We start from the raw sequence: 25,257 nt of genomic DNA, 5'->3' as shown, positions 1-25,257 counted from the left end.
CACAAACAAATAGATTTAAAATAAAAAGATGTGTTGGTATATTTTGACCTTTCAAATAAACTATTAACACTTCTTTTCCCCCTTTTTAAGTATAATTTTTGGCAAATAAAGTGAATGTTTTGACCATTTGCAGTTAAAATGTTGAACAATCTTTTTATTTTTGTTTTACTACCAGTTGGTTGTAATAATTTCATATGAGGATTTAAATGGATGTATAACAAAACAAAGGATAAAAGTATATATAAAAGTATATTTAATGAAGCTGATCGAACAACAGTGCAATATGGCATGATGACAGTGTTTACAATTTTGGCAGGAGAACAAAAGATAAATATTATAAAATACAAGACATGAAAATCTCAGAGGTCAGGGGTCGGGGGCCCAGGAAGTCTGACCCACAGATTCCAGGTCTGACTTCGAGTACATAAAATATCATCTTTCTTGTGGGGAAGGCGCCTGAGTTAGAGCAGGAAGTTACACCATATTGATATTGTTGGGGTAGCCTCAATGCCAGTGTTGGACTCTCCAGTTTCCTTGAAGGAGGTTTGACTTTGTGCCATCGTTGGCTGGACTCTGTGCTCATTGATATCCCAGTATCAGTGAGTTAAGACACCATGCATTTATTTTCTGTGTGGCACACAACAAGAAAACAAGCCAAGAGAGAACACATCAGCCTCCAATGACAGTTTATTAAAAGGTTTATTGGAGGTTATTTGTTGTGTTATTGAACCTGTGTGCTAATGAAAGAGTGTCCTTAATAAACGTACTCCATAAGGAAGTGTGTTCACAAGTGCACAGAACACATTAGGGCACAGGTCAGTGATCGGGTTTACAATTGTATTGTCAGATCGATGGACACTTTCGGATACTTGGATATTCAGGTGATTAGAGGAGCAGAGATGATCAGCTGATCAGGATTTGGTGGTGTGTTGGATCAGGTGGTGGAGAGATACAGGACAGGCCTGACATACACAAACGTATAGTGAAGGTGCAGAGGCTCAGATCTGTGACATCGTCCCAGCTCAGTGTCCATATTTAGATGTAACAGTGCTATAGACTTTACCTGACAACTTGTATGAGTAATGTTTTCATCTCAGGCATGTAAATTTCATTTGTGAATATATTTTTAATACTTGTACAACAGATTTTTTTGAGTGTTAAATAGAAATTATATGCTGAAACTGAAGTGATGGGTCGCACTCTTTAGTTCACCCCTGCTCTCGAAACAATGTAGGTGGTCCAGTTAACATATTTACATTTTTTCATTTGCTGTTTCACTTGCAAAATATTTCCAGTGTGACATTTGATCAGGTCTTGTAAACCTTGTCGTTAACCAAGCAGTCACTCCCAGGCTGCTGTGCTGATCACCGGATCTTAACTTAATTGTCACAGTGCACTCAGAACAAAACAGCCATGCAGAGATATGAGTCACAGTGACATTAAAACTGATGAAGACCGTCGTCGTTAGAACCAGCAAACTGAACGAACTAAAAAAGATCATCTAAATTCAACTGGTCTAAAATATCAGGATCTCAGTGTTAAGTCCATATTTTTGAAGTAGAAGCTTTTACTGGTTTTACTTAAGAAAAAGAAATAATAAGGAATTGTTTTGGAATTTGTCCAGGTTAACAGATGAAATCATGTTCAGTGCTTTGTCCTGTCAGTAAACACAGATTCTTTATTTGCACTGAATGGGACAGCATATAATTTCACTGCTTTTGGCGTAATGACAATAAAAGATAGTTTCAAAGTCTGACCTGCAAAGCCCGTCCACCCAGTGTCCTCCTCAGTCATGCTGGTTGCATGATTGCTGTAGAAGTGCTAAACTACTGTGACCTGATTAATTGAACTGAGCTCACACTGCAATAACTAATCAGTGAGGTGGTAGTTTAAGTACTTCATTACCAAAATGTATAAATGAAGTACATCAGAAGATGTTGGGGAAGAAGGACTTCACCGGGTGGGCCTGGACCCCCGAGGCCTGTCCCTGTGCCGACCTCGTCTGAGTCTAATAGATTTATAAGATAGAGCTCATCAAAAGACTAAGATATGAATATAAACATGATATTTGTCAGTTTAATTTAATGTTAAGTTGAACTGGAGTTAACCAGAATCCTTTACTCTTCCAACTCCTCTACTTTGTCTAACAGTTAGCTTAGCTTAGCCTAGCCAAGTTTTCTTTGCAAAATTGCTAATTGCATGGTTTCAAATTGCAGTTTTGATTTTAAGTGGACTAATTGTTCAGACCTGCTCTGGGGCCTGTCTGAAGTATTAAATTGACATATATTTGTCTCAACACCTACGCAGGAGAACTTTTTTGTAAGTGTGAAATGGAAAATAGAAGAAGAAGTAGAGATGTGGGTGTTCCTATTTACATGTTTTTATTTTCTGTTTCTTTAGCCAAACATGTTATTTGATCAGAGCACCTGCCTGTACACCTGCTGTTAACCAAGCAGTTATTTTCAAGCTGCTACACTGATCACAAAGTCAGGACATATGAATGACAGGAAGTGTCCAGTGTCACGTACCGATATTAATGACAACAATGATGGGGCAAAGCAACATATGAACATTTATTACGATATCCTGATAAATGTAATGCAGCGGGATAACTTCTACAGTTATTATGTTAGTGATGATGCCTCTTTGCTTTTCATTTATTCACAGCTTTGTGGCGTACAATGGAGTGTCAGGGCCACATTAAGATGATAACCTGCCACGGCTGCAGTACCCTCTACAACACGGCTTGTGTCGATGATTTAGTGAAGCAAACTGATCAGCTGTCTCATTGTGTCTTTTGTGTGTTTGGTTTTGTGTTTTCAATGAACTGAAAGCCCTCTTTAATGCACGAGGGTGTGACCATCCACATTCTCTCATCTGTCCAGTGTCAGCCATTCATTTTGTGCAAATGGTCAAGTCTTCCAAGTGTGCGTGCTTTTCCTTCTGACCAGATGCAGCTTTTTGCACCATAACTTTATTGTCCTGATACTGATCCCCACACTGTGTATGTGCACTAAAACAGCAATCATTTCACTGCTCAGGTTACAAAATGTCATAAGATGCTGCATGGCCGTACAAGATAGACTTTGGTTAGCAACAACTCTCTGAGGCCTCAACTGTGAAGCAGAACGCTGTCTTATCCGGCTAACTTCAAGAGCCAAGTTATCCTTTGAACCTAATCTGCTCCAAAGCAATTTATGTTCCAAATGTGAGATCACCAGGTACAAAATCACCACCTACTAACCAGTAAGACCAAAAAAAGAACAAAATAAATAAAATCCCCGATCCTGGAAGGTCCCTCAGACCGCTGTGTGCAGAGAGTAGGAGGGTGTAATATTTTTCAGCAGAGTCTGACGTCTTTGTCTTTCCATGATTAGCAACGATAATGAACATAGATTCTCTACAACTTTACTGTTTTGGAAGTATTAATATATGATCCTAAAGCAGGACACCTGCACTGTAATTAATGACCTCACATCACATGTTTAAATTATGCTTTTACATTTAACCTTTTAATCAGACCAACAACAAGCTCATACTCAATTTTAGCAGCAGTCATTGTGACACTGATGATAAAACTTGTGTAAAATTGCAAAACTGTAAAAAGAAATTTAAAAAAAAGCATTTTTGTAGCTCAATGTTGAAATTACAGGTAACTTCACTGGTTGGCTGTTTCACCTGTAACACTTCAAAATAACATGCTAAGGTTTAATAGGTTATAAGGAATACACTCTGAGCCCTGAGCAGTGTTGTGCTAATAAGAGACGTTTTGTGTGTGCAGTGAACCAGTAAGTTTTGTATTTCATAATTTATTGAGTTTCTATTATCCTTTCTGAGCTGCGTTAATGAAGCAGTCATTAGAGCACCATGTCCGCTAGAATAGTTCTGTAGTTTGATGCTTGAGTCGTTGCAGACTTGTTGAAACTCCCTCACCCGTCAAAGCAGCGTCTTTGTTATTCGCGTCCAGCAGATGGCAGTGTTTCACTGTCTGACGGCTGTCTGAAGCTTCAGCTGGATTATCCGTTTGCTATGTTTGCCATGTTACAGTGGGGAGGAAAAACTCCTTTTTAACAGGAATATCTAGACATGAGTGATTACTGCAGTGGGGCACTATCTGTGCTATCTATAAGAAATGTTAGCAACAATAAAACTCTGAGGATCAGGGCTCCATTTCACTCCAGTGTTCAGTGGCATTTTAAAAGAGTGAATACCGACGCTGAATGTCTTTGTAAAGCAAAAGCACTTTGTTAGCCTTTACAGAGCAAAGCTATGGATCAATGTGCAGTGAAGAAAAATCGAGGTGGCCAGTCTGTCCTTTCCTAACCAATCACAGAGCTCCTTACATTGCACCATGTGGCTAATTTGTGTTTTACTGATATTGCTGGGCTGCTGTCAATCATTTTGTCTTTATATTACAACAGAGCATTGACCTTTAACCTGTTTAATTCATACTGAGTATTTTAAAAAAATGTATTGTCATAATAAATTCTGCCTCACTGAAACACCATTTTGCATTAGCCTCTATCACCTGACTTGTCACTGATGATATCACTGCATGAGCAGGCGAGCGGTAGCGGCGGGGGGGTGTAGGTGAAGCTCGTGAAGAACAAAATTCTGTACGAGCGGATGCAGTGAGTCCAATAACCAGGGGTAACTGGAAATAAGGTGTTGTAGGTTGGCTTCCACAGTGTAAAGAGACACTTCTCCCTCATGCTCTAACAGCTGGTAAATCAATTTAGAAGCAGAGTCGATAACGGCCTCCTGAAGCTCCCTAGGTGGGGTGACTGCCGCTGGATCCATATCTGGCTGGTCCGTACTGTCACGGCGGGTGAGGAGAGCCGTGTGAAAATAATAAATGAGGATCCAATCGCAGGCAGTAGTGGAGAAGTGAAGGTGGTTTATTGAACACAAAAATAAATATGGACAAACAGCAAATGGAGCACGAACTAAACTAGACTGGAAACAACTAAACTACAGAGCACAAACACACGGGTGAGACATGGTGGACACACAGACGGACCAGCAACTACAATGACAGAGGACACGACTTAAATACACAGAGAAACACAGGGGAATTACACACAGGTGGTGGACACAGCTGGGAATAATCACCAAGACGAGACAGAGGTAAAACTGAACACACTCACATGAGACGCAGACCTTCACAATAAAACAGGAACAAGAAACCATCACACTAAGACGCAGACTCGACATAGAGAGAGAGACAGAAAATGACACATGGAACTAAACTAAACCTGCAAAAACATGACAACTCAAAATACTGGGTCAAACTGACCCAGAACCGTGACAGACTTTCTATAATGTTTTGCTTGAGCATGTCCTGCTTTTCTGTAATGTTATTTCTACAGTTTTAGCAGTTCTTCTCGAGGGAAAGAGAAAGATGTAAAAATCTTATACGTTATATATGTTAAATAACATGTGTAGTGCTCACATGTAATGCAGATGTTAGCTTTGATCTAACCAATAAATCCTGATTGGATGTTGTTAGCGTTAGCACTTGTGTTTGCTTCCCTGCTGTACAACAGCATTACCAAAATACAACTGAAGAAACAAACTCAGTTATGAAAAGTTTGTGTTCAGTTTGCAGTCGCTGAAAATAATTACACCTTTGGGAATGACATGGAAATGCTCCCACACTAAAGATTGGGTTTTGTTTTGGGGATTTTCCATCTTAATTTATCTGTCTTATTTGGCTACATCTACGACACTGCTATGCTCTCTCTTGCCTATGTTTTCGTGGCTGCTGCTATCTGTATTTTAATATATATATATATATATGCAATGAAAATTCCCGTCTCGCCCCTCCCGGCAGTCTGTATACTTTAAGCTCGGGTAGTTTTTACACAGGATACGGGAGGATTATTGAGAAGAACCTAAGCAAACACGTGACAAGTTTTCAACAGGAATGAATGACAGTAAAAATGTTACCTCACAGATCGTTTTCATGCCATCAGTAATGAGCTGGTTTCAGCTGGACTGGACACACTCAAATGGCAAAGAAGGTTGTGTAGCCTTTGCAGAGAAGATGAAATGCATTCATGTAAATCAAAATGCATCTTTTAATTGAGGGAGAGGTTTGTCAGAGATATTATTCTCATAATGTACCTTTGTCCCAGCTGATTACCTTCATTAAACAGCAGGTTGCAAAACCTCTTGTGTACCTCTTTTCAACCACGGGGAGGCGCTACAGCTTCATTCCTTTCACACTAAGGCAGCGGTAGGGAACTCCAGGCCTCGAGGGCCGGTGTCCCTGCAGGTTTTAGACGTTCCCTACCCCTGCACTAAGGCCTTTGAAATCTTCATTAACACTGAGCTTGAAATTTCTATCAGTCGAATGCAAAGGAGTCCTGTGGTTGTAGGACAGAGGTAGGGAACGTTAATCTGCCATCATTTAGATTATATGACAACAACCTTCAAATCTGAAGTCTCAGAAATCTGCTTCATGTACAAGTTCCTCCAATAATCAGGGCTAATATCACCAAATTGTACATAAACAGACTTTTACATGTTAAATATTTCTCAAATATGGGGAAAAAAACAATATAAAATACTATATTATTAACAAAATATCTTAAGATACAGCTACAAATTGCTTGAAACATTTGCAATGAAATATATAAAACAGCTTTATTGTCAGTGAGGACAAAGTTATAGTGATGCTGTGCTGGAGTGTTCAAAAGAAGACAGAGACATGAAGTATAAATATTGTATAATATTAAATATAAGAAAGAACAAAGTTATAAAAACATTAATAATTGAAATCTGCAACAATATTCACATAAAGTGTAAAATACAGAGTTAACTGTTTAATAGGTAAAGTTTAGGTCTTGCAGTCGAACAATGATCCCAAACACAGCAGCAAATCTACAGCAGAATAGCTGAAAAGCAAAGTCCAGACCTCAACCTGGGACATTCAGAGAGCTGTGCTTAAATAAATGCCCACAAAGCTCAAAGAACTGAAGCAACGTTGTAATGAAGAGTGGGCCAACATTCCTCCACAACAATATGAGAGACTGATAAAGTCAAGCAGAAAACAATTACCTCACATTTGTGCTGCTAGAAGTGTTTCTAGTTATTCACAGGACTGTAGTTTGAATTTAAAGAAATGTGAAAGTGCACTGAAATTAACATAAAGTTATTGCAATTTTAAAAAAAAATCAAGAAATCTAAGAGGAAGAAACAATGTAAACCACACAATTGTTTTCCTTATATTCTCCACACGGCAATGCACATAACAGACATAAAATATTTGCATTTATCAATAGAAAATATACAATTTTTCCATAGTCATAGCCAGGCCCGATTACTGCCAAACCTGTGCTGAATCAATCACTTAAACAGGACCTGTCTGACAAAGTAGAGTAGACCAAAAGATCCTCAAAAACTACACATCATGGCGCAATCCAAGGAAATTCAGAAGCAAATAAGAAACAAAGTAATTGAGATCTCTCAGTCTGGAGATGCAACGTCAAGATGAACAGAATCCAGTTTCTGGGATCCTGAAGGAGAATGTCTGGCCATCTGTTCACGACCACAAGCTGAAGTGCACTTGATCCAAAGCACACCAACAAGTCCACCTCTAAGCAGCTTAAGTAAAACAAAAGAAAGACTTTGGAATGGCTTAGCCAAAGTTCATACGTGAATCTGATTGAGGTGCTGTGACCTTGGAAAGGTGGTTCATACTCAAAACCCCTCCAGTGTGGCTGAATTACAACAATTTTGCAAAGATGAGTGGGCAGAAATTCTTCCAGCACCTCGTAAAGGACTCATTGCCAGTTATCCCAAACGCTTTATTGCAGATGTTTCTACTCGGGGTGGCCCAACCAGTTATTAGGTTTAGGGGGCAATCACTTTTTCCACACAGGGCCATAATAATGGCCGCCTTAATAATAAATGCCTTGATTTAGGAACTACTTTTAATGTTTACTTGTGCTATTTTGCAAAAAATAAAATCTCTGCAAAAACATCAAAACTGCTGACCATCTGACCTCAATATGAAATTATTAATCTTTTGACAAAAAACATTTAGATTTGTAAAAATAAAGAAACCATAGAGGAACAAACAATGTTGTTTGCTACGTTCTAACATGGCAATCTAAATAACAGTAATGCAAACATATATATTTATCAATAAAAACAGATCGCCTTTTCACTGTTACAAAAGTCAAGTATATCAGTGTTTGTTCAGCTTTCATAAATGTAAGTTTATAAGTACATAGTACATTTTTTGGTCCAACTTCTTTTAATACATGCAACACATTTCAGAACATTTGGGACAGAGACAACAAAAGACTGGAAATACTTCGTAAAAATCTGGTGAAACACTTTAAAGCCAGTGGGATTAAATGGGAAACATAAAATTTAATACTAGACAAAGACCGATTGAATCATGAAGCAAAGAATTAATAACTAAATCACAAGTAGAAAATGTTATGCAGATATTATTGGATAGATTTTGGTGTAGAAAAAAATGACAAGAAATGAAAAATGAAAGTTATCTGGTCTTTTTCTTTAAAGAGTAGCCTACTGCAGAGCAGCTACACTGACAAACACCATCATCACCAATACTGCAGCTAATACAATGATCCAGGAGGAAACTTGAAAAAGCAGGAAAAATGTGACACTGATCAAAATGAATACATCAATTATTGATCAAAGAGAAAATGCATACTACCACAATGCATTGTTATTGCATCTCAGTTTCTCACCATCACTGATAATCTGACGTCTGCTGGACCTCAGGAATCGTCTCCATCACCTCTCTGTGAGGAGCAGAGAGCACTCGTGCTGCACATCCCACCTGTGTGCTGTGTTTACGTGAACCTGAGAGCACAGCTGTAGTGGTGACAGTGAATGTAGCGTTGGTGTTGGACACACTGACAGTGTTGTACTGTGAGAAGCTGAGGTCTTGTTGTGAGAGTGTTACAGTGGGAGCAGGTCGACCAGTGGCTGAACAGGAAACAACCCACTCTTCAGCAGAGTTTGACTCTCTGACATCAACATGCAGCTCTGTGAAGGATCAGGAGATATTGCAAGGAATATGTTGTTGAAAGGAAATCAGTTTCTAGCACATTTAAACACATTAATGCAAAAGTTCTTACCATAGACTTGGAAGCAGGTTCTACCAGTGAAGGAGCCTTCAGGATAAGTGTTAAACAGACAGTGATAGCATCCTTCATCCTGCTCCGTCACATTCCTGATGACTATGGAGCAGTTCTGTAGTCCAGTGTATTTAAACTTGACTTTATCGTTAAAGCCATCATTCACTCTCTGACCATAGTACTTGCTGTAGGTGGCAACATTTGTCTCCACATCACGTGAGATTTTCTGCCATGTGACCTGAAGGACGTCTTTAGTGTCCAAGAGCTGACAGCTGAATTCAGCATCTTCTCCCACTGCTGCCAGCACAGTCTGCTGTGTTTGGACCACTGCTGTTAGAGCTGCATGGAGAATAACATGAGTTAGAGATGTGGAACTGAGAGGTATTGATGGGAAGGATTAAACAATCATTCGGGTCATGGAGTAGTCTGTGTTTTAGGCTCAAACAAATTGACATATGGGTACCACTTAAATGTGATGTAGACTATAAATATAAACCTGACACTCATTGTTTCATACTGTATGTTTCAGGGACATTTTCTTTCATCTATAAAAAAAAAGTAAGACAATTCAGTTAGCTACCAACTAAACAAAGAAAGTCAGATAGATGTACAGATCGTGTCTATATTGGTTCTGTTGGTCCATGACCAATTCTGGAGGTCTGTACTGCATTTGAACTTTTCCAACAATTTGGAGGTCCAACCATGATTTAAGCTGGACATCAATATGGCGTTCAACATTAGAACCTTGGACTTGATGTATATTTTTTGGACATCATGTAGATATCTATGACAAGTGCAGGGAATTTAAAGGTTTAATTGAGGTCATATTTTTTATTTACAAAATATCAATATTGGGGTTACAAAACAATCCCTTCAGTGGACCAAAAATGAATTATAAAACCCATCACTTCAACATAACCAATACCAGGACTGGTATTGACTGGTAACTCGTGCTACTGTAGAAATTCCCATTGATTTTCTACATTTTCCCAGAGGCCTCCCCTTCTGTGGATTACTAGTATGTCATTTATTAATTTGTGCCTCAATTATTTCAGATCAGTTATTTCACTGGGGAAGCCCTATATTGCCCACTTCCTAATTTCAGCACTGTTTGATCTTTCTCTTTAGCATGTATGTAACTTTGGTTTGTTGAGATTTTGGCATTACTTCTGTCATAAACATTCTCTCTCAGACATAACTGACTAAGATTTCTGTGGTTACCCAGAACATTTTAATAGACTTTTTGTAATCAATCAGGTCTTCAACCCCTTCTTTTTAAAATAGTGTATAAACCGTATGTATGTGTGAAAGACTGTTAATGTTTTGATAAATTGTTTATTTTAGAACAATTGGTGAGTGTGTTTAGCCACTTCACACTACTACACTTTGCTCTAAACTACATGCCTTCTCTGAACAGTATATATGTGAATGGACTGACGGATCTTTTCATTTCAAATGTTAAATAATTGTCAGTAAACTACTTATGACCTTAATGTCATAGAAAGACTGAAAGGCATCCATTGAAAACAGGGTGCAGAAATTTAAGGTGCCAGGCCAATATCCACCACCCTGGAAGTCCTTAACTGAGGGGGACCACATTAGGCCACAGCTGGTGCAGCTCACCACTGGCAGTGCAAGGTTATAACGGCCTTTAGGAAGGATTAGGATAAATCCAGTCATGGCTCAACAAAGACATTCATTTGTTTCATGTTGTTTTCAAAGCGGTCTGGTAAATCCAAATGACCTTTGACAGGTGCCTACATATACTGCGGGCCGAGGGTAATTCAAAACAATGTAGCAATGTACAATTTGCACTAAAACACATATATTGTGTATGTAGTGTGTGACAAAAGAGCAGCTTACCATTTATGGTTACTGAAAGAAATCTCCGTCTGTGGATCGGGTTTCCTTCGAGGCGTGAGCACCTATCAGCAGAGATTGTCCATAACCTATAGAACTCAAAGAAATATTCTCAAGTAACAGTCAAATATGCCATTCAGCGTGTTAGTTACGACGTCGGGAGCAGCTGGGAGAACAAAACGACACAGAGACTGTACGGGTTGCTTTCCCAAAATCAACTCAAAGGTTTATTCATCAGACAACAGTATATATAGAGGAAAAAGGTTCGTCTGTCAACAGATTCTCAGTTCAAACCGGTACAGACCAAATAAGGGAACGTCTTCCTGCCTTGTGAGCAAAGAAGTATCCTTTGTATAGTTTATCAGTTCAGCTACAATTTATGATCATCCCAGCAAAATACACTCCTAGACACAGAATACAGAGTTCTTTCATTAGTGAATTCTGAAACGAACCACCTGGCCTTTAACAAGCTCCTTTCTAAGAGATAAGGAAGGGAGGATGGGAGTAAGGAAGTGATCTCTGTGGTGTTTTCAACCTTGAGGTACCAACCTGTGATTCTTACACATTAATTCTTAGGTTACAGAGAAAGAGAAAAACAACTAGTAAATGGGCCTTATTGAGTAACAGTTTTCCTGTATAATATCACTATAAAACAATATCCTGTAAATGCTACCATGGTATCAAAATATCACAACAGTTACAAGAGCCACAATTGCACCGGGTGAAACCTCAACGTTACAGAGGTTTCACTCTGGGGCCTTGAAAGCTGGAGGTTGAACCCATCCCCCCTCACCCTTGAAGAACGTTTATCATGGTTTAAGGATTTGTTTTTTATTCAGTGGTCAGACTGGAGAGCACTGCAGCGGGTGTTTAATGAGGTCGATAAGACTATCAAGAGAGACAAGGTCAACTCTTCTTATGAGAATATTAGGAAGCGTCTTGTATATGATCAGCTCGCACATGGCCCGAAGATTGGTTTACCTTCTGCCATGTTCAGGCCAAAAATCATCAAAAACCTTGAGGACAGAAAAACAAAAAAACAAAACAAAAGGTAGGTTGTCTCTGTGTGAGAGACGTTGGCATTAAACCCGATATTTAAAAAAAAATGCAATGCGTGGATTTCTTTTACAGACAACATCTGCCATATTGTGGACCGCTCAGAGTCTCCCCCTCCAGCACTGCTAATCCAGACCCCACCGACTCCGCCCCCCTCTCCAGGATGCTCACAGGACTCTGCAGGATCACACCCGTCTGAGGAAACGGAACTCAACATTAAACTCACAACCTTCCACCTGCTGTCGATGGCACTGAATGAGTATGTGCAGGAGATATGTTATGGATGCCAATCCGGTCACCCCAGCCAGTTACACCACAGTTGCCTGTTTGAGCTGCCTGTGTTTTTCTTCGAGACCTGCTATGATGAGGTGATGGAAAAGCTCCGGACGCCCCGATTCATCCCGGCCATCCGTCTGTTTGTTTGCTCATACAGTGTCAGTGAGGCTGAAGCACAAATCATCAGCACTGCAGAGCGTCTTCTGTGTGAACTGAGATCAGTGCCGCACATTGTTTGCACCACTGATGAGAATGTCGGATACCTGCTAAATACCAATCATCACACCCGCGGAGTTAAATCAGCGCTGCTCCACATGATTGGAAACTACTGGTCTGGGAGACACAAGATTTAATGCACATCTGTTATAAAAACCTTACTGTGCACTACACAGAAAATGAAATAAAAACGTATGCTAACACTTTTTTCTGGTCATTTGTGTTTGTGTTTGGTCAGAGTGATTATGGAAAACACGCTGAGAAAAATATATCACAACCCTGCACACCCAGGGGGTTTAGGAAGTGTAAAGAAGCTCCGTATCGCTGTCAGTGAGGCAACAGGCTTAAAGCCGTCATTACCTGACGTGGAGCGTTTTTAAAAGGAGATGACACATATACTCTTCATAAACCTGCAAGGATAGAGGACACAGAAATGCAAGGATACAGAAATGCAAGGATACAGAAATAGAGTTTTGGTTAACGGGACTGACAAACAGTTTCAAGCTGATTTGGTTGACATGCGTGAATATTCTGCGGATGATGATAATGTTAGGTACTTATTGACATGCATAGATGTGTTTTCTAAGTATGCATGGGTTAGGTGCCTTGAAACCAAGACAGGACAGGCTGTTGCTGAGGCTTTTGGTGATATTCTGAGAGAGGGCCGTGTGCCTGAAAAACTCCAAACAAATTTAGGGAAGGAATTTTATAATAAACATTTAAAAAACTAATGGAGCAGCATAACATCACACATTTTTCAACCTTTAGTGAAATGAAATCATGTGTGGTAGAGCGTTTTAACCGCACCTTAAAGGGGAAAATGTGGAAATACTTAACATCAGTTAACTCGCCAAGATATGTTAATGTGATCCAAGATCTTGTACAGTCCTATAACCTGTCTTATCACAGCTCTATCAAAATGACCCCACCGAGGTGTGCAAAGATAATGAGAAAGCAGTCTTTAACACCCTGTACAAAATGAAACCCCAAAAACCGGTGACTTTTAAATTTAATGTGGGCGATACAGAGAGAATATCTAAACTACGAGGCATATTCTGAAAGGGTTACCATCAGACCTACACAGACGAGTACTTTACCATAAAGGAGCGTTTAGGAAGAGACCCTCCCGTATACAAACTGGAGGATCTCACAGGAGCTGCAGTGAAAGGTGTAATTTACGAACCTGAGATACAGCAGGTGACTATTGACAAAAACAAAAGGTTTAAAATAGAGAAAATACTTGGCAGAAAAAAAGAGGCACTTGGCACTTGAGTTTCCGAGCATTTTTATCCTGAGGTTATAACACCTGTTGTTTTAAATGAACCGTATGAGGTCGGTGTTATAGAATTTCAATACCCAAGACTATGGTTGTCTTTTCCACAATCAGATTCGCGAGTGGAAATTTATGATCCAGTCACAAATGGAGCATTGTCCATAACCGTGATTGAGCTGTCTGTGGGGCATTATGCATCTGTGGCGCAGATAATAAAACATTAAAACATAACACCGACATTAAAACACAATACAGTGAAGTTAGTAACTATGTTAGTGTTATGGGCCCTATAGGGGCACAGTTCTCACATTTAGAGGGAGACTGGCAGGAATCTTAGGATTCAAATCAGAAGACCCGTTTGTACTTCATTATAAAAACACATACGCATCACATCCTGCAGACGTATACGGCGGAAAATAGAACATTTTTATTTATGCAGATATCGTTGATTACCAGCTTGTGGGTGACGCCCATGCGCGGCTATTAAGAGCAATAAATATAACAGACGATGACCGTCGGGGAGCCATTCTTCAGTTTGACAGCCCACACTACACACCGGTCTCGAAATCCTTAATCGATGACATAGAAATTGATTTGAAAGACGACCAAAATCAACACATACCCTTTTTCAGGCTGGTGGCGAATTGAATGGTTATATTGGGACCAGCACGCAATGTGGCGCAGGTCTGGGAGGTTTGTTCAGCAGCCTGTTTAGAATTGCTGTACCATTGTTTAAAAAAGGAGTCAGCACAGTCAAACCCCACCTAAAAACAGCAGCATCAGGCATAGTGTCTGATGTGATATCCAACATAACCAAGACAACATCTACTAAGCAGGATGGCAACGGCTTGTATGTGTATAAACCCAAACCTTCTAAGACCCCTCCCACTGCACTTCTTTTTTAGCTGTCTGTACTGTTGATCAGTCATTTTGATCAGTCAGTCTTTACTGAAGAAGTGTTTTAGAATATTTTCCCTAACAGTACTGTTGATCAGTCAGCGGGATAACACCTTTCAAAACATTGAGCGATATCTCACACAGAGCATTAATAAAATCCATGCTTGCATTACAAATAATATTCCTCCGTACGCTGGGTGGGGATTTATACAACAACTCCAACAGTGCAATGTTTCTCTGCATCCGTGAATACGACATCCTTTTTACCGCTTTAGCCGTTTTTTGGGGATATAAACAACTTGACGATCTGACAACAAATTGGTTCTGAGTCTTAAATAGTCAGGCGTCTTAGATTTATAATCGATTAGAAGATACCCGTATGGGGTGGATGTGGCATCATTAAAAGCTTCTAAGAAGTATTTTGTATTACCTGGAAACATCTGTCTACCTAAAACTGAAATTTGATATTTATCTCTGGGGTTGTTAAACAGAGTTAAATAATTAGTGTTCAACGAAATTGTTGCATAAACAAATTCTGAACTAAATACATGCAGCTCAAGTTCCTATGATGAACATATTGTGTGAACACATTTTGAACTTCTATGCTGTCAGACGCAGTATTCATCACATCGTTCTTATCCGGAGGTAAAAGGACATCGTCACTCAGAGACTCCGGTATACCATTCACAAAGGTGATTTTTCTTATATATATATATATATATATGTGCGCAGGACCCTCAAGCTCCCAGGCCTCTGGTAGAGGACCCGAGCTTGAAGGATAAACCGCCCGCAGGGGCGTGCTGGGTTTTTTTTTATAAATATATATATATATATATATATATATATATATATATATATATATATATATATATATATATATATATATATATATAACTGATTGTATCTGCAGTTTACAGTGAGCACTGAGGGAAGTCAGAAGTGGGTTTAAATTGGGATTCTGGGTAAAAAAAGGGGGTGTAGGAAGTAGATTTAGGACATTTCACATTTCACAGGTGCTGTCTTAGAGCTTTATTTATTTGTTGTGGATAGAAGTAATTATGACAAAATAATAATGAAACATTGAAAACATAAAACCCGTTGAGGGGACAGATAGGGTTGGGCAATTGAAAGGTTTCATTTTGTTTAGCATAATCTCTTTTGTTATATTTTAGCCTTTTAACATGCAGGTAAACTTAATGGGATAAATTAGGAATTATGTCGTGTTTCTTAGGAAACACGAAAAGGGAAGAACTGTCATGTAATTAATATATTCTTAGTGCTTATTTTCTAATTATATTGTTTTATGTACTTTAATAATGAAGGTTTGTAAAGCAAGGCCACTTTTGACTCACAAACTAAGTGCTCAGCCAGACTGAAAAACAGGAAGTTAGTGTAGAAATATACAAGCATATTAATAAATACAGGAAGCCAGATAGAAAAAACAAACTTGTACCATATAAGGAGTTGTTGAAACTGTGTGACGTGTAAAGTACCAAAATAACACCTATATGAGACACATTTTTAGCTTCTAATGTTAGAGATCCTACAACTGCCATTGGGCCCATCTGATCTCTTCCGGAAGATGATTGAATAAAGAATTATAAATGTTTTGACCACTATGAGTCGGGTTTTCTCTGTTCTATCATGGGGATCAAAGAATCGGGTTTTAATACCAGTCCACTGCTGCCACCTGTGGCCAAGTGCCATAGCCTACTACTAGATGAACTTGTGACACACATCTGCAGTAGAGGCTGAGTGGCTGCTCTCACACCTGGAGCATCCAAATCGACCCACAAACACGCTGAAAGATGCAATGCCATCAATGTGGATTGTCCAGACTGAGAGACCTCTTCCCTCTGACCCCTCCCCAAACCCTCAAACCCTCCTACCCACCTCGACATACAAACTCTGTGTGGCTTCACGTGTTTTGTTGATGTTTACATGATCGAAATAACTTGAACACAAACACAAACAAACAAAGAGGAAGACCGCACCGGAAGGAAACAACTACAAGTCCCAGCATCCTCTGTGTTTAGGGAGGTGCAGTGAAAGTGAAAGTATTGAGCCTCCGTTCAGAGCAGCAGGAGGAGGAAGGTGGAGCTGAGGCAGGTGAGTGTTAACATGAATATGTTTCTTCTTATGACATAAAATAATTCCACGCTGTACACTGACTTCATTTACTGAGGTTATATTTATCGAGTTTTTATTTCCTGATGTTCGTATGTGTCATACGTATTCCAGTCGCCAATTCTGAATTATAACTAACATTAAAAACACATTTAAGGAGGAGAGAGAGCAAAAAATTTCGATTAACATCTGATGTTTGGGTTGTAGTTATTACAAATATGGTCGCAGCTGTGGTTCAGGTTAGAGTGAGTGTCCATGGAATAAATGTAAGTCAGTGAACTGGAAACATGACTGTGTTCAAACTTTGTTTTCCTTTTTATAATGAGTCTAATCAAAGGTGGACAGAAGTATCTCCACTGTGACTTTTCTGTGTCACCATCAGAGCTTCTGCACAGTGTTTCTGGGGCAGATAACATTGCAGCATTATGGAGACATTATGGAGACAAAAAGAAAAGCGTCTGGACTTCTTTAAGTTAAACTTAAAGAAATCCAGACGCTTTTCTTGGACTGTTCAGTGTTGAGTCTCATTCACACACTCCCTCAGACTCTTCACACACTGATTTGCTGACATAAACACACTCCTGTGTGCTCTCTTGGCTTCACACACACACTGAGGACCATCTACAGACTGTGAGCTCCGTCTTCTTTGTCTTTGGAGCCGAACTCTGACAAAGTTAGGAACAAAACTTTCTCCAGCGTGTGAACTTTCCTCCTAGACTCAGTCTGAGCAGTCAGACCACATATTTCTAAAGCAGCACATGAAGGTGTGGCTCACACACACACAGGTGAAGGAAACAGCTGCAGTATTAAAAACTGCTTCACTGTCTACAAATATATGAACTGAATGTTTCTTTCAGGCTGTAAAAACCTTATTTATCCTCCATTACAGTCCTGCATTCAGAGCATTACTTCTGTTATATTAGTACATGTATTTTATTCTGATGAACACATGAAACTCTGAGCTGGATTGAATCCATTGAATCAGAGTCCAGGACTCAGACTAAACACACTGAATGTGTCCTGAGCTCGGCCGCTGTTCCACAGTAACTGCTGTCAGAGTCACTGTTACTGAGTTAGCTTAGCTAGCAGGGCAGCTAGCAGTTAGAGTATGAACTCTGTAAGCAGTCAGCTCGGTCCTGGACATGGTTACTGACATAAAGCTGCTCTCTGCAGCCATGTTTGACCTTTGTAGGACTACAGTAATGGAGGATTTGGAGGCTGAACTCGGCTCTTTGACACTTTTTGTAGTGAACTGATGAAAGCTGCGTCTCAGATGGATGTTAGTCCAACACATCAGACACGACCTCTGCAGCTCTCAGTTGATGTGCACATGAATGATTTGTGTTTCCTCTGCAGGTGAAGGTAGAAAGTGTGTGTGAGCTGATGTGAATTGAGCAGCATGGATCAGTGTGAGGACAGAGAGGAGGGAGTCCCTCCCTCTAAAAGCACTCTGTGTGGGGAACATGAGAGCCAGACCAAAGCTCAGAGGTGAGATGACCATCTCTAACTGTCCATGACTCTTCTCCATGTCACAGCTCAGCACTCACATCACTGCTGCATCATTATTCACAGGAACCCGCCTGGACCTCCACCCAGAAGTGTGTCCTCTAAGAGCAAACGGGTGAAGCATTTCTTTCGTAATTTAGGGCAAAAAAAGTCATCTGACAAAAAGTAAGTTCATGTCAGTATTAAAATGTTTGAAATTTTAATCAGCTTTTTACTATTCAACGATTTAAATAATATACTATTTACATAGTTTATACTTTTTATGTAATGTATTGGTCACATTGGATGTGACACATGTTCACATATTTTTAGCGTCAATGAGAAACCATCCAGCTCTGTGTCCTTAAAGAGTGACTGGTCCAATCATCGATTCATTGGTTTTAAATCCCAGCCTGTGTCTGCTGCAGAGAGGTGAGCTGTTAGTAACAAGAACTCTCTGATTTAAATGATTTTGATGTTTCCTGGTTTCTAAAATGCATCTCTGTAGCAGAGCAGTGTCTCCAAGGACACACAGGCTCAGCTGTAACTGTCAGTTTATCTGGTTTAAGACACATTTGGACTCAATTGGCTGTTTTTAACTATGTATTTTAATCAGAGGTGTAAATTTAGACCTCACACATCTGGATCCTAAACTATGATAGAAACAGCTGCTAGCAGTGGGTAGTTTGACTTTGATACGCTGCTCTAGAAAGCAAACAAAGGTTTGTGCAGCTCCTCTTCAGAAAAGTGTTCAGAGAGCAGCTGCTGTATTAGACAAAGGCTCGTCGTGTGAGCCCAGATGTGTGTAACAGCTGGATGAAGGAGAACCATCACAGTCGCGTCTCCATCCCGCCTTTATTAATGAACTTCCTGTTGCTTGCAGATGACAGGAACACAAAGTGTTTGTGCCACGTGATGCTGCAGGATTTGTTAACGTGTCCATGATGGTAACATCTCCTCGTCTAACTGCAAACACATGAGCGCTCCTAACGGCAGCTATCACAGCCACACAGGCAGACTGTGTCTCACTGTTGCATTCAGGGACATTTGTTTTCCTGTAAAAAGCTGAACTCTAATCTAAGAGGACTGTTACTGACAGGAAACAGCTGCATTATCTGCAGTCTGTGTGATCACAGCTGCTTCAATCACTTTATCAGAGAATTGATCATTGAATAAAACATGTTTGTGTCTGCAGAGGTCAGAGGTCACAGTCTGCAGGATCCAGCTGTCCGTCTGTGAGGAGTGACCGGTCCAGACATAAACCTCCAGAGTTCAGTGATGAACCTGGACCAACGAGGTCAGAGAACTGTGATGACTCCTTTACATGTTTGTGTTTTCCTGGATAAATATGACCAAAGATTCATTAAAAAGATAAAAATCTTAGACTTTGTCCTGTAGCGCTGTGTGGCAGGCAGGATTGGACCCAAACACAACAGGATGAAGTCAAAGAGGCAGCTTTATTTCAGCTGTGAACATGCAAACAGCAGAAATAAGAAAACATAACTGTAGGTTTGCAGTGAATGAAGCCTCAGCTCGATGCTCCACTTTGTCCCTCTTTTCCTTCTCCAAACAGCCACATCAGGAGTCTCTGATGGAGTTTTAAAATATTTCATTACAAATGTCCAAAGATGGGTTCAGGATACCTGAATCCACAGTTATTAAAGCTAAAATAGTTCACAGGGTTTGGACTTTGTTAGGTAACGAGAGAACATCAAAGTGTTTTTATCTTTAAACAGTATTTTTATCACTTCAGTTGCTCTCACAGCCCTGTTTATTATTTTAGTAAGTAAGTAAGTAAAGTTTATTTATTAAGCGCTTTTCATAGACAGGTAGTCACAAAGTGCTGCACACAGAGATTAAAATAAACAGTATGATAAATAGCAAAATGCACAATATACACAATATAGAGTTTAAATGTAAATTAAAAATATAACAATGTAAACAGCATTGGTCAACAGAAAGCTTGTTTAAACAGTAAAGTTTTTAACTGTTTTTTAAAGGATCCCACAGAGTCAACCAAACGTAGTTGTAGAGGTAGACTGTTCCACAGCCTTGGTGCCACAGACTGAAAGGCTCCGCCCCCTTTCGTCTTCAGACGTGTTCTGGGAGCAACCAACAAACTCTGAGTCTGTGAGCAGAGACAGCGAGCAGCAGTGTATTTAGTGAGAAGCTTGGATAAATAATCTGGGGCCATTTAGTGCTCTGTACGTTAAAACAATCATTTAAAAAGAATTCTAAAATCTATTGGGAGCCAATGTAAAGAACATAAAATAGGAGTGATGTGAGCTCGCTGGGTAGAGCGAGTTAGTAGTCTGGCTGCTGCGTTTTGTACAGCTTGGAGGCGAGAAAGAGATGATTTATCCAAGCTGGTAAACAGGGAATTACAATAATCTAAACACGATGACACAAATCCATGGACAATTTTTTCCAGTTCAGCTAAGGAGACCATATGTCGCAGTTTAGAAATATTCCTTAAATGAAAGAAACAGGAACGAGACAGAGACTTTACATGTGAGTCAAGGCCCAAAGAAGAGTCAAATATTATTCCAAGATTTCGAATATTTGGCTCAGCAGAAGAACAGAAAGGGGCAACAACTTGACTGATTTTAGAATATAGATCAGGAGGAGCTATGATCATGGTCTCTGTCTTGTTCTAACAAGGTAGCTGTTAGAAAGCCAGTCAGAGATTTGAGTTAAAGCCTGGACTAGGGTGGACAGCCTATCCAGCTGATGAGGCTTAACCAGAGCTCTTATGTTTCACTCAGTGCTCCCACCAAACACCTTGGAGGACACATTAGTGTGATTTAGATTTCATTGGTGCAAACACCAGTCACACAAGCTAACCCATGGAGGCAGCAGCAGGCTTTGTGTTTGGTAAAGTCTGTTGGCTTAAACTAAGAGAGTTTAGTTTGTTAGCACAAAGAGCTGTCAGCTAAAGCCCCGAATGCACTTTGAATACAGACGAACTGAGAAAAACACTTTAAATACAGCAAACAGTCAAACTGACCACATGTTTTTCTGCTGATCATCCACAGCAGTACGTTTAGCATTCATGCTAGCAGCAGGCTATGACTGTTAGGGTTGCCAACCGTCCCTTAAAAAACGGAATCGTCCCGTATTTAGAAACAAAAGTACACGTCCCGTATTGAGCTAATAAGGGACGCACTTTGTCCCATATTGAGCTAATAAGGGACGCACTTTGTCCCGTAATACAGTGAGAATCAAAAGTAGTCTATAAATGTTAATGGAATTAACGCTTTGTTTGAAAACATAATTCCCAGCCCCTCTCCTGCTTTGTGACCAATGAGCTGACAGCACACTTATGACAATTCGAGAATGACAATTCAGATTACCGCTCATCTCATTGGTCGAGGAAAGGTCGCTTGCGGAGAAAATACCGGAAGACAACAGATGACCACAAAAAGAAGCATGGCCAACAGGGAAACAAACGCCGACACTGCGGTGCAAGTCTCGGACGACAGTACACCTAAAGCTGGGCAGACACTGTGCGATTTTTTCAGTCACGTTATTCAGCTCCTGCTCAAACTGCACGATTGACTCGCAGTTGGTAGGTCACGATGCAGGTCTCACACTATACGGCCCGATGCTCTGATGCGACCTGAGTGCTCACACTGTGCCTCCATAAAATGAAGGTTATAACAGAAAATCTGTCGCTCTCTCTCTGTCTTTCTCTCACACAGACACACCACCACCATCAACTTTGCTAAATTGCTAATGAAAAACATTGATCAGGCAGCTGTGATTGAGCAGCAATGTAAATCCAACTATGTTCACGGTTGTTGTGGTCGTGATAATTTTGTGATGCCACATTGAAAAGGCTCGGATGAGCTTTCCAAAGTTCTACAAGTTGTGCCTCCATCGCTTGTGTCCAGATCACACGCTGCACAGCCGTGCTGCTCCGTCTTTTTCACCAACGTTTACGTGTTTGTGCGTGAGCAGTGTGAGCGCCTGTGGTGACACGCTCACGAGCGATTGATGATCGGGAGCTGGTCGTGAGGTGTTAATCGCTTCTCGTTACCCCACGTATACTACACGACACACAATGAAGGGCAAAATCGGGCCGATCGCCAAATCGGTCGCATGACTCAAAAATCATCTCAAAATGGGCCAAAAATCGCACAGTGTGAGCCCAGCATTAGAGCAGCAATGTTTGTTCCCCTCAGAGAAAGAAAAAAAGGCTGCAAAAGTACAGGGAGGAATGGGAAAAGGAAAACGCCTGGCTGGAAAAGTGCACGATAACACATATAAAGCGCACTGCACTGTGTGCCGGCGCACTTTTTCCATAGGCATGCTTCTAATGGTGGGCACATGAAGAACATGAGGGGCGTGAAAGCTCGGGGAACCCTAAACCAATTTTTTGTCCACCAGGCCACGGCAGAAGCAGATATGGTATGTAAACACTGGTTTGTTTTTTAAACCCTCTGGTTAAGGTTAATATGGGCATGTGCAGTGAATATCAGCGCTATGTGGCCAGAAGTGTGATAATATAATTTATTTTGTGTAATAAACAACTGCAAGGATAGATGATTACAACAAATAGATCACTAATACATAAAAGTAATACATAGATGAATAATGATGATGAGTTATGATGCGTAATCATGGGAACAAGCGGGTTTACAAACAGGAGCAGCTGATTAGCATTAGAAAAGCTGAAATAATACCTCAGCTGAAGCCAATTGTACTAAATGCACTATATGTGCACTGTTACAAGAATATTTTTCGTTCTATTGCTTTCTATTAATTTATATAATTTTAAGTTAAGCAGGACAGAGTTCTTTTAAAGAAAGATTTACTTATATTCTTAAAAGTTAAGCATGACAGGCTTCTGTTTAAGAAGGAGACCTGTTTTACTGTGTTAATGTTGTCATTTTGAGCTAAAAATAAATGGCTAAATGATCATTTGTTTCCCATATGGTCATATCACAAAGAACATGCATCTGCTTAAATCAAATTCAAGTCAAATGGTTAAAAAATAATTTCACACACACAAAAAAGAGCTAAAAAATTCACCACACTGGGAAGGGTGAAGACAACTAGGTTGCCCGGCCCTGGCCACGAGGTGTCCCTTATTTATTTTTCAGGGAGTTGGCAACCCTAATGACTGTCCACTGAGCACCAACACAGGTAGGAGTGAGCAGTGATGAAGCAGGACTGTGGGCAAGTTTGAGCTACAATCCTATTGGCTTCTCAGTTTCTCCAAAGAAAAGGGGAAAAATTCTTGGTGTTATGAAGATGTGAGTTGGTCTTGTTGTCGTGGGGCTGGAAGGATGCTGGCAGTGAGAGGCTTTTCATACAGTGTTCAGTAACAGAATGAGAAGAAAGCCACTGCACATGAAACAAGGTGCTCGTAGTGTTTGTTTACTGTGTTTGTGCCACAATGTCAGATCAGTTGTAGATTCACATGCAGACTTGTCCAGTGAAACCAATGCAAGTACTGCAGTACAGAGCAAAGACTAAGCAAGCCAGGAGAGCTCTCCAACTTTCTGAAAGTATCAGGATATTTGAGTGATAAGAAAAAGTGGATCATGCAACAATGTCCCTCAGCACACAAAACAATCAAAGCAGAATAAATATAATGTTTTAGATCAAACACTTACAGGGACCTGAAGAGAGAGAACCAACAAAATGTCATGGCTAACAGAGGAACTCAAGCACAGACTGAGTTCTGACAAACAAAAAGGTGACAGTTTATTTACCAAAGGGGTGAACCACAGTGCTCTATATATGTACAGTGAGTTGGGGAGGGGGTCCAGGGCTCCAGGGAAAATAGGGACGGGAGTCCACACTCACTCCTCTTCAGTCACTCTCGTCCTGCTCTGCACTCACACAGCCACACACGGGAGTCACAGGTAAGCGTCTGTAACCAGGTCCGGGGAAATATTTACTCAAAGTATACTCAAACTTAACCCAACTGGTGAATTTAGAGAGATTTCTTAGCAAGGAGCTGAGATCATGAACACAGGAGGGTCAATGTCCCAGCAACAAACTGCTCCATGCCGCAGCGTTTAATGGTTACCGGTAAGCCCAGGTGAATCAGCAACAGGTGGTGTAATCATCATAGCTGTGTGGACCAAGAGCGAGAGGCCATTACAATCTCCACCCAGGCAGGCAAAACGCTAGCAGGAGAGAGCAAAACATAAAACCTGAAAAGCCATCATGAGCCAGCCAGAGAGACACAGAGTTTATACTAGAAGAGAAACCTGCTCATCTTCATCATGTTTGTTTAAATAGAGAAAATCAGAAGTCTCTGTGTGTCAGACCACGGCTCTACACGGACACTTCTAAGCTGCTTCAGAGTGAACTGACCCAGATAATCTGCACACAGCGGCTGTAAAACAGTGAAAGTCATAACTGTCTCTCTGATGGAAAGCTTTTATTGTGAAGTCAGGAAGTCTGCAGGAAGTGTTGAGTTTGTATTCATCACTCAGTGTTTAATGAGACAGGCAGACAGGAAGAGCAGCTCATTAGTGTTGATGAAATCAAAGGAACTGTGAGGAACTGCAGTTTGGTCACATCTGGATGTTTTTCACTGACAGTAAATGTTTTAGTGATAAAGAAATGTGTTCACAGAGAGAGGAAGAGGAGTGGTGTTTGTGAGGAGGAGCAGCCGTCCTGCTGTGCTTTGTGTCAGGACGTCCTTAAGGATCCAGTCTCTACCAGCTGTGGACACTGGTTCTGCAGACAGTGCATCTCCTCATACTGGGACCAGTCTGCTTCATCAGGAGACTCCTCCTGTCCCCAGTGTGGAGAAAGATCCAGAAGCAGAGCTGGACTGCAGACAGCCAGTCAGAGCAGCTGTGTACAAAGTAAGACTGAACATCTGTCTGCTGATGGACTCATTTCTGAAAACTGGACTTCTTGTGTTGTTCAGACATTGAAGAGTTTTCTTTCTCTTTAGTCTCATTGTTTTTCTTTCTTTCA

At 40.4% G+C, this 25,257-nt stretch overlaps 2 protein-coding genes across 2 annotated transcripts in view; both read left to right on the top strand.

Moving 5' to 3' along the window:
* The window catches only part of LOC308393937 (protein NLRC3-like), a 133,423-nt gene extending 111,189 nt beyond the window's left edge, over positions 1-22,234 (top strand). Inside the window, exons 2-5 of the mRNA XM_080878005.1 lie at positions 18,184-18,315; positions 18,400-18,498; positions 18,646-18,744; positions 19,508-22,234. Of these exons, the coding sequence (XP_080734131.1) occupies positions 18,227-18,315; positions 18,400-18,498; positions 18,646-18,744; positions 19,508-19,658 (438 nt within the window). The 5' untranslated portion in view covers positions 18,184-18,226 and the 3' untranslated portion in view covers positions 19,659-22,234. The remainder of the gene's footprint in view (positions 1-18,183; positions 18,316-18,399; positions 18,499-18,645; positions 18,745-19,507) is intronic.
* Positions 22,235-24,329: 2,095 nt separating this feature from the next.
* The window catches only part of LOC308407468 (NACHT, LRR and PYD domains-containing protein 12-like), a gene marked incomplete at its 5' end in the record, with an annotated part of 115,605 nt that continues 114,677 nt past the window's right edge, over positions 24,330-25,257 (top strand). Inside the window, 2 exons of the mRNA XM_080899117.1 lie at positions 24,330-24,354; positions 24,747-25,142. Of these exons, the coding sequence (XP_080755243.1) occupies positions 24,330-24,354; positions 24,747-25,142 (421 nt within the window). The remainder of the gene's footprint in view (positions 24,355-24,746; positions 25,143-25,257) is intronic.

This window comes from Rhamphochromis sp. 'chilingali', assembly GCF_963969265.1.
Source record: "Rhamphochromis sp. 'chilingali' genome assembly, chromosome: 1".
NCBI lineage: Eukaryota > Metazoa > Chordata > Actinopteri > Cichliformes > Cichlidae > Rhamphochromis > Rhamphochromis sp. 'chilingali'.
Note: the sequence above shows the minus strand (reverse complement) of the source record. Positions and strands in the feature narration are given on the sequence as shown.